The following is a 9627-nucleotide window of genomic DNA, read 5'->3' as shown; positions in this document are numbered from 1 at the left end:
AGTCATGGACACAAATTGAACAGGTTGGGGACTGTAATCAGGAGAAATAGGCAAACTTGAGTGAAAAAGTTGGTGATATCCAACCCCAAGGCTTTTATCTGTGGAGTACTTACCTAACTGGGAATGAGTCTTATTTAATTTATTGGGCCATACCTCTGAAAAAATCTGGAATGGCACAGGCATTGCGACTCCTGTGATACTTAAGAAAATAATGCATTTAATGTGATATACCAGAACAAGAGGTAAGCAATGATCAGAGGATGAAACTTTCTTGTACTACCACCATACCTTAAAAGAACTGAATGAATCAGTGGGAAATAAATTAGAAAACATTCCTTAATAGATATAATTCATTCAGATCACAGAGTTTGTGCAATCTCTTTAAAAATATTGGACTTTACTCTTTTGCTAGAGAAGGACAATTAAAAATATTCTAAATAAGTACATTTTGGCTCATGTTCTGGGAGGGAGTAGCTTGGAGTATCTAGGGTGGCTATCTTCATAATTCTTATGGATTGGTCCTATATCAGAAGTGCTGCTCATGAGATATCCAAAGCTTATTAAGGAGATAATTTGTCTAGGTTCAAACAACCTTCAATCAATGTATTGTCGAAGGCTTTCACACCCAGATTCAACTGGTTGTTGTGGGTTTTCCGGGCTGTTTCTAATGTTTTGCCTGCATCTGTGGCTGGCATCTTCAGACTTCCCTCTGTGACACACCTCTGAAGATGCCAGCCACAGATGCAGGCAAAACGTTAGGAACAAGATCGACCAGACCACGGCCACACAGCCTGGAAAACCCACAACCACCAATCTTCAATCAGTTCTGCATTTCATTTCAAAAAATATGAAGGGGAAGCTCCTGGCGATAATGGGAATTAATAAGTATTTTTTCTAGAAAACAAGAAAAACACAAATAGACAATCTAAATGGGGGAGGGATGGGCTGTGGAATGGTGTGGGCCCACACCAATATATTTGCCTACCACACCAGCGTAAGTGGCACTTATACCAGTGGGGAGGGCAAACTGGGTGGTGAGCAGGAACTGGAGCTCCACAACACCCAATCCAGAAGCGGCTTCATTCTAGTCCCAGAGCTGCACCGGCCTAAACTTGGATTCCAATGGAACTGGGGTTGAGTTAGGGGCGTTCCCAAGGCAGAGCCAACCTTAGTTAGCTTCCAGTGGGCTTTCAACCCAGGAACATCCCCAGCGCAGGCCAATGACTTACATTATTTCTTATGAAGCATTCTGAGTGGCAGTGGGATTCCCCCCCCTTCCCCGCCCCCCATTTGCTACGCTGCCTGGAGTTCCGTTGGAGGTGGCATAACCATCTGAACTGAGCTGATAGTTATGTTAGAAATATAACATTTACTTTTAGGGTCTCCTTAAAATTAAAATGGATTTTTGTGTGTAAGAAAAAAGCGTGGCTTTAGTGACGGTTCTGAATTAGGGACCAGCTAATGAACAAGTTAAAATTATGTAACCAGATATCCATGCTCTCAATGAGGTTGCAGTCAATGTTCTGGCATCCAGATTGTTTCGCCTCACTGGGGCGCTATCCATAATTTGTCAACGTGTATCTTGATCCAGAAAGCAGATAGCTGTAAACAGGTTAGTTCCTCATATACTGAGCAGGAATGTAGGGCACTGAGGACATCTCAAGAGACCATCCTATCTATACACCAGCTTCTCACATTTCCTCCTTTTTTTATTTGCATCCATCAAGTCTGTGTGTTGTCTTGCTCTAGATAGAAAAGGCATTTTCTTTGCTTTTTCTTTCTTTCTTTTCTTGTAGATGACTAGCTCAGATAATCAAAACCAGGGGCGATGATACCACTGAGCTATCAGAACAAGCCTGGTTGTAAATTTAAACACCACTTTTATTCATTAATCTCCAGCAGCTAAAGACAAACTAAAAGCAAAATTAACATGATTGCAATGGAAGCACTCTTGTACCCTGGGGCTATTTTGGGGCCTGCTGAGAGAGAGTGAGCTGATCAAAGAAAGAGACCGCATCAAGGGTAGTGTGATTAGCGTGGCTTCACTGTGTTAATGGTTAGTTTCTTGTTCCTAAACTGTTTTGAGAGCTTACTAGTACCACAATTAATGTGGGCTTCAATTTGGAATGAAATAGTGTATTCGCCTGTCCTGTCTAATGATTGTATTTCATTGGGGATTTAATGCAGAGTAATTTTAACTGGAATATAGTTGGTGGGTGCCCATGGGACTGTAATCATGGGGGGGGGGAGTTGAGATGATATAGACCCTTGTGCATTACAAAGATGCACAGATAGAAAAAAAGAATAGCTGAATATTTTGTATATTATTAACTCATCATTTCCTAACATATGCCTCAGGATCGCAGCATCTTAAGTATTCTTTATAACAAAGGAGTCAGAAATGAATGTTGGAGCCACCATTCCAAATTTTACAAAACAAACATATTTGCCACAAGTATCTCAATTTTTGCTATCGTCCCTAAAGATCACCATAAAGAGTGAATCACTGACAGGCAACCGTAAATACCTGAGCTTACGTGCTTGGAAATACCACATGTGCCAATTCACCCTTCATCCATTTGCCATGGGAAATGCCAATGTAGTATAGGGGTAGTCTATATATGGAAATTGCTGTCAGAGAAATATGGAACACAGGTAAGATACTGTGAGAAACCATTCATCAGCTGAAATGGCCAGCCTGCTGAGGGTATCCACTGTAGAGTTGGAAACTCCTGCAATATGTATGGCTTTCAGGGACATGTATCCCTGCAATCCCTGCTCAATGCCAAATTCAGGATGCTGTTAACACTGGGACCAAGGATCCCATGTCTCCCTTTTATTGACACAGCAGTTCATTGTGGTATAGTTTGTAGCCATCAGAGCTGCAAAAGATATTAGAAGCCCAATCCAGAGCTAATGGGTAGGCAGGGACGGTGCTGCTGCAGCACTGCTCTGCCCAGTGGTGTAGCGTCCATGGGGCAGGGGGTGCGCGATGCCCCAGATGGAGCAGCGGCAGAGCCTGGCCTTTGAGGGGCCGTGGCGGAACAGGGAGGGGGCGGGCGACGCCACAGCAGGGGCGCAGCGTGCGTGAGGACCCCGGGCACAGTTTCCCCTCGCTACGCCTCTGGCTCTGCCCCTTCCAAAGAGCTTTCCTGCAATGTGGGAAACCCAAAAAAGTTAAAACAAAAAAACTCCTGCACTCTCCCATAAGGGAGAAAAGAAACATGCCACAAAAATTGTGCTATATCTCCACCAGTGGCTCCTCCAGTGCACAGGATCTGTTTCTCGACCTGCCTCCGGCCACGCTGGTACAGTGTTTTGTGCTGGTGGGCCTGAGTGACAGAGGATGCTTCCAGGTCAGCTCAGCCACCTCGGTAAGTTGCCCCTCCACTGGCACATTTGCCCCTTGCACCAGCAGAATGGGCACTCATGCTGGCATAAGGGCGTGCCAGCTCCAAAAGGGGTTTCAGCTTTCCCTTTGGGTTGGGCTGTCAAGCATATAAAATTGCCCTTAGTTGCAAGAAATTAACTACCTCATAATTAGAGGTGGCAGACTATCTCCTGCATTCCATGGTTGATCGTGTGAAAGAGGTGGTACTGGACAGACAGAGCCTCCCTTAGAAGGCATCAAGTGGATGAGTTCTTGCCTTTTTGCTTGAACTTTGTCTTTGCCTTCTTGGGTGGTACCTGGAACCAAGGCAGGCCTTGGGGTTGATCAAGGGGCCAGTTTCAAGGCCAATACCAAAGGCCTTCTGACCCTACAGAAGGAGTATAGACATTTTTTCTGGTAGAAAAGTTTGTATAAATACTTAACCTAATAACACAGAAAAGAAAAATCACAGGTAAATTTATCTGGACTCCCAATTTCATCTGCACCAAGTGTAACCTCTAACTGTGGGTTCTGTGGGGCAGTACTTGGAATGAGTTGCAACAACAATTTTTAAACAACAAAATGGTTTACTTTTCTTTACAATTAACACTTTTAAAACATCAACATTTAACGTTACAATTCAAGGTCCTGTTCAGGTTGCATTTCACGTCCTTCTATTTACAGTCTACTGATATTGCCAAGTCCAAATTCTTCTTTGCAAGTTGGCTGGCTCCTGAAGACTCCAAGGGCTTTCTGATGAAACAGGGTTTGCAACATACGATGAAGGTTTCCAGGAGAACTCTCACCACATTACAAATCCACACAAAGAAACCCTGAAACAATAAACTCCAACATTTACAACATAGCAAAAACAAACAACTACCTTCCCAGTAGTTCCCAACAATATTGCAATTACCTTAACAAGGTGTTAAGGGCTTATAGAAATCAAGGTCCGAGTCTGGTAGCCTTGTTCTTCTGCAAAAGAGCTCTTTCAGCCTCTCTGCTGCTCCGAGTCTCCACCCCTTACTGGGTCAACCCATTCTGGGCCAACCCATTCTGGGCATGGGGGTTACACAAGCATTAACACAAAGAGACACTACCTGCTGTTTGGATCTTTAGAGTTACTACTGATAAACATAACTTTTCTCTTAATTTAATAATCTAATCTTCAATTCATTTTTTTCTGTTTCACTCAAATAATCTATCAAGGATTTCCAATTATCTAAATATTTAGATAAATCCTTCTTGGAAAACAATGGACAGTCCAATCCTGAGGGGAGGGCAAACTGGGCACTCTTAAGTTTATTCTTCCTTCACTTAGTAGGTATTTCTGGTCAATCACTACTATGCAGATTCCCTACCATGCAACCTAGCCCAAGCCCAGCCTATGCCACCACACAACCAGGACATACTTTTGGCCCAGTTTGTCAACCAGCATCACTACCAGGAGGACAAAATTTTACCAGGTAGAGCTGCAAGAAAGGAATGTTGGGAGTTACATAAAGCTAAATTGGCTGATGGCTGGGAAGGAGGAAAAGGAAGCAGGAAAAGGAGAAATTCCATGGGGGCTTTCAGGGAAGTGAAAAAGTAAGGGGTAATTTTACAGTTGCCAACCTTTAGGTGACAGGATCTCCAGAGGCTAGGGATCAAATCCCCTTGAGAAAAGGGCTGCTTTGGAGGATGGACTGTATGACATTACATCCTGCTGAGGTTCCTCGCCAAGCCATGACTCCTACACCCAAGTCTCCAGGAATTTCTCAACCTGGAGTTGGCAACCCCAGGAATTGTAGCTGTCCGGCAAATCCTTGTGGGATCCACCCTTGTATCTTCAAAGGTACCAGTGGCTATTTTGTCTTATTATGCAAAAAATATCCTGCTTGGAGTTGGAAAAAAAATACAGCTTGCATTTATAGAATAAATTTTAAAATAGAAATTTTACCATTTTCGTACTTTTAAGTTTTGTCGCATATCCTTACAAACACCTGCAAGCGGCCGGTAAGCGCAGTGATGAGCCACAGCGGCGCGTCTAACCTTCCCGCGCAACTCTTGTGCCTGACTGCATTGGAAGACCTGGTAGGACTTTGCCATTACGGACCAGCAGGAGGCGCTGCTTCCTCCGTTACCGCGGCTTCTGCTTTCCCTATATAGTGAGTGGAGGGAAGTAGGCGACGCTTCGTGCAGATCCTTCGCGCGGTTTGGAGGCGGTGGATGCGTGCTGCCTTTGTGTTGCTGCTAGTGGCGGCAATGAAGGAGACGTGCAGGTAAGGGGGGTGGGCGGAGAAGGAAGCAGATGTCAGAATGGAGACGAGGGTCATGTTTTCCCGGACGTATTGGTGCATGGGGCAAAAAACCCCACCCTTTTGTAGGTTAATTATTTTTGTCTGGATAAAAACAGGATGGGGTTGTTTTTTTAAGTGTTGGGAAGTGGGTTGGGCAAGCTAGCGTTTAGGAACCCCTCCCTTTCCCAGTTAATATGTTTGCGGGCAGTTGCTTGTTTGTACTCCAAACTGCTTAAAGTTTCAGGTGGTCCTGATGGTGTTAAAAGGAAAGGGTCTGCCTACTTGCATTCAGGTTAACGTGACCAAGTTTCTTTCATCCCACCTGATTCTTGCCTTGCAGGCTTAGCAGGTTTGTTTTTGCTGCTTCTGGCATTAGCAATTGACACGTACCTTCGATATCACTCTGGTACCCACCCACATTGAATGGCTCTTCTCCTTTGTAGAGTAGAGTAAGGCATCAACTGGTGGCAGGGAGAACAGCTCCTCACCGTGTCTAAGTGTTAGTTTCTGCAAGGGTTGTTTTTTAAAAAATGTGGTTATTTTTGTTTTGTTTTTGTTTATTGCTGCTCAGATTTGACTGAACCACTTTATTTAAAGAATAAAAATTAAAGATTGCTGTGTATATATCATATCTTTATTAATATGGTCATAGACAAACACAAACCATAGCAAAATTCAAAACAGGAAAAGGGAGAATTTTTATATATGCATATATATAACGAAGAAGAAGAAGAGTTTAAATTTATACCCCCTTTGGTCCTTTAAGGAGACTCAAAGGGGTTTGTAAACTCCATTTCCCTTCCACGCCTTGTGAGGTAGGTAGAGTTCAAAGAGGCCCAAAGAACTGTGACAAGGCCAGAATTAACTCACACACACAAATAAGCTTGCAATTTAAGGGAAATTCAAGTTAAGTGAAATAATAAAAGAATTTAAAATTCTAAAATATGTGACTAACGTTTAAACTGTCAGTGATTGGTGAATTTTACAAATTGTCTCACAGAACTTTGCAGTATGTGCTGAAAGCCGTGATTTTTCATTGATAAAGTAACATGTGAGCATAAACTGAGGGCCTTTCCCCACTTACCTTCTGCTGCGCGCTACTCGGGCCAAGTAGCGCAGGGTCCCGGGGCACTCCCCACTACAGGGGCAGCGACAACACAGCCGCCCCGACACTGCCACTGTTGCACCCCCTCAGCACGCATCATTCCTGGCGCTGGAGAAAACGGCACCTTTTGACGACCCCACGCAGAGCTCGGGGTCGTGGGGAAGCCAGGGTACGCGCCAGAAATGACGCGCGCAGTGAGTAGCGCACAGCGACGGTGGTAGAGGGAAAAGTGGGGAAAGGCTCTCCGTCTGATTGACCAGAATACCTACTAAGTGAAGGAAGAATAAACTTAGAGTGAATCGATATAAAGGGCAGTGAAGTAGAACTTGTTCCATAATTTCAATCTCCCCTAAACCAAAGGCCTGTTTGCCTTCAGAACCTTTTTATATCGCCCATCCAAAACTGCCAGAGGGAGTGCTTGACACCTGGCATAGGAGGAAACTTTCCTGCGACTAAAAAACTCCAAATAGGAGAGATGAGCAGCTGGGGAAACTGAGTTATCTGGAAGTTTCAGAAGACAGGAAAGTGGGAGATTTTGCTATGTCTGCTCATCAGTACCCATCCCCCTTTGTTTTGAAACTCCACCCACCATGGGTCAGTCTGGTAACATTATGGGAGAGAGTATGATTAGTGTCAAGCTAGGATCACGGCAGCCCAACTTTGAATCTCCAGTCCGCCATGGAAGCTTGCTCGATGACCTTGGGCCAGTTATTTAGCCTAACCTAACTCTTAGTGTTGTTGTGCGGACAGGAGAGCAAGGTAAACTGCTTTAGGTCCCCAGTGGAGAGAAAGACAAGTTGTATGTTAAGTAAAGCTCATACCGACTTTTTTAAGGAAACTTTGAGTGTCTTACGATAGGGAAGTACTTTGTGTCTCTGGTAGCATGCCACTTCAAAGTACAGATATTAATTGTGATTGCATTAATACCTTATGTTTTGTTACATGTGGCTTGTAACAGAGGTGAATTGTTATTTAAATGTATAGCTACTGAGATGGGTAGAAATTTTCATCCTCATTCATGTTGAATGTAACTTCCTCATACAGCAGTTCTGTGGTTGAGTACCAGCAACAAAGGCACTACGGAGTCACCACTCCAGTTAGCCTGGCACCTCCAAGAAAAATAGATCACATCTATACACAGAAGTTGATTGAGGCCATGGAGCCATTTGGTGTATTTGAAGATGAGGAAGAACTAAATAGAAGGTAATGACAAACAGAATACTTTTAATAACTAGGATTTTAATGGTATTTGTGTTGGTAGGGCTTTTAAATGACTTTTAAAATTACGACGTACATTGTAAAACAGTTCCTAAAAAGTTCTCTTCCTATCCCCGGCTATTACAGGTCAGTTGTTCTCAGGAAACTGAGTAACTTGGCCAAAGAATGGATTGTGGAAGTTGGTGAAAAGAAGGTAAGAGTTTTGTCAAAGCACACGTTCCTTTTTGAAAATGGTGATCTACTTCAGGAGTCCTCAACCTTTTTGAGTGAATGAGTGCTTTTGTAGGCTTGAGAGAAAGGGTAGTGGATCCTATCACATGGGAGTAGTTTGAAAAGCACTCTCTAATGAAAGTTGCAGCTTTTCCAGATTGGGTGCCCCTGTAGACCCACAGGCAATTTTTCCTGGCATCTTCTGAAGCACTTCCTGCTTCAGTGAGGTAGAGGAAAGCTAGGAAACCCCTTGGAGATCACTGATCTGCTTCATCTTCTGTTAGAATTCTTTAGTTCTAGGTGCTGCTTTCTCGATTTCTCTACATCTGCAAAGGCAAGCTTACTGTTGTGGTAACGGCTGTGTCTCTCCTGCATACACATCCAGTCTTTGCTAGATGTCGTAGATATCAGAATTGTCTTGAAAACATCATGTACAAGCTAACTTTTGTCTGTGCTCGCAGCAAAGTATAGTAATCCTTGACTGACCTTTCTGTGGCATGAACTTTCATCTGCAATGGTGTCTTTCAGCTTTTTTTTTTTTACATATTGGGTTCCATAAGGGCACATGTACGAATGTCACTGCATGTGAGCATTGCTGTGTTAAGGATACATTACTTTTGCTTTTGTAACTGCTATTAAAATGACAAAAGTTTATCACCCCAAAGACTATTTACTACCCTCACCACCCCCACCACTGCAGAAACCTCCTTGTTCTTAACAAGAACAGTATAATGGTGGCTCTTTCCTGCTCCTTCCAATATTGATAGCAGAGTTGCCCAAGAGGGTGGATGGTCCATGTGCCTGTGTATGCAACATGGAAACACTCTTGATTAGGTAGTGCACTAACAAGTAGAGCTGTTTTTGCTGAGGGACAGAAATACCGAATTCTTCTAATAACCTCAACACTCAAATTTATGGGCCAAGATTTCCAAGATAAAATAGGTTTTCTATTGTATTGCAGAACCTCCTGTCTTCAGTCACATCAAGTTCTGGTGGTAAAATATTTACATTTGGTTCCTATCGGCTTGGCGTGCACACCAAAGGTAATCAGTGGGTTTTTTTATTATAAATTACACAAATAAACAATACACAACTTATTTATTACAAGTGCACGATGTACGTATTGCTATCGAATGCATTAAATTTGCATTGCTGATCTTACAAAATAGTTACTTTTATACATAATTCCATACAAAATTATCCTTCTTTTGTTATGTTTAGTCCTATTTTTATTTCTTTGTCTAACTATATTTTCAAATGGTTCCAATCCAAACACTGTGTCATATTCAGAATTTCCTTCTTTGCCATTCATAGGAAATTTTTATTCCAGAAATCTATAAGCACACTGGTGCTGTGTGAATAATTCAAGGGCATTATTCTTATGATTTTGTTTTAATATTTTGTCCACGATTATAATAAACTGCATTTTCCCCAACCAAATTGAA

At 42.8% G+C, this 9627-nt stretch overlaps 1 protein-coding gene across 1 annotated transcript in view; it reads left to right on the top strand.

Annotated features, from left to right (window-relative positions):
• The first annotated feature begins 7895 nt into the window (after window positions 1-7895).
• The window catches only part of PAPOLG (poly(A) polymerase gamma), a 42664-nt gene continuing 40932 nt past the window's right edge, over window positions 7896-9627 (top strand). Inside the window, exons 1-3 of the mRNA XM_048506950.1 lie at window positions 7896-7957; window positions 8099-8165; window positions 9144-9225. Of these exons, the coding sequence (XP_048362907.1) occupies window positions 7911-7957; window positions 8099-8165; window positions 9144-9225 (196 nt within the window). The 5' untranslated portion in view covers window positions 7896-7910. The remainder of the gene's footprint in view (window positions 7958-8098; window positions 8166-9143; window positions 9226-9627) is intronic.

The sequence above is a fragment of the Sphaerodactylus townsendi genome, linkage group LG01, assembly GCF_021028975.2.
Source record: "Sphaerodactylus townsendi isolate TG3544 linkage group LG01, MPM_Stown_v2.3, whole genome shotgun sequence".
NCBI lineage: Eukaryota > Metazoa > Chordata > Lepidosauria > Squamata > Sphaerodactylidae > Sphaerodactylus > Sphaerodactylus townsendi.
Note: the sequence above shows the minus strand (reverse complement) of the source record. Positions and strands in the feature narration are given on the sequence as shown.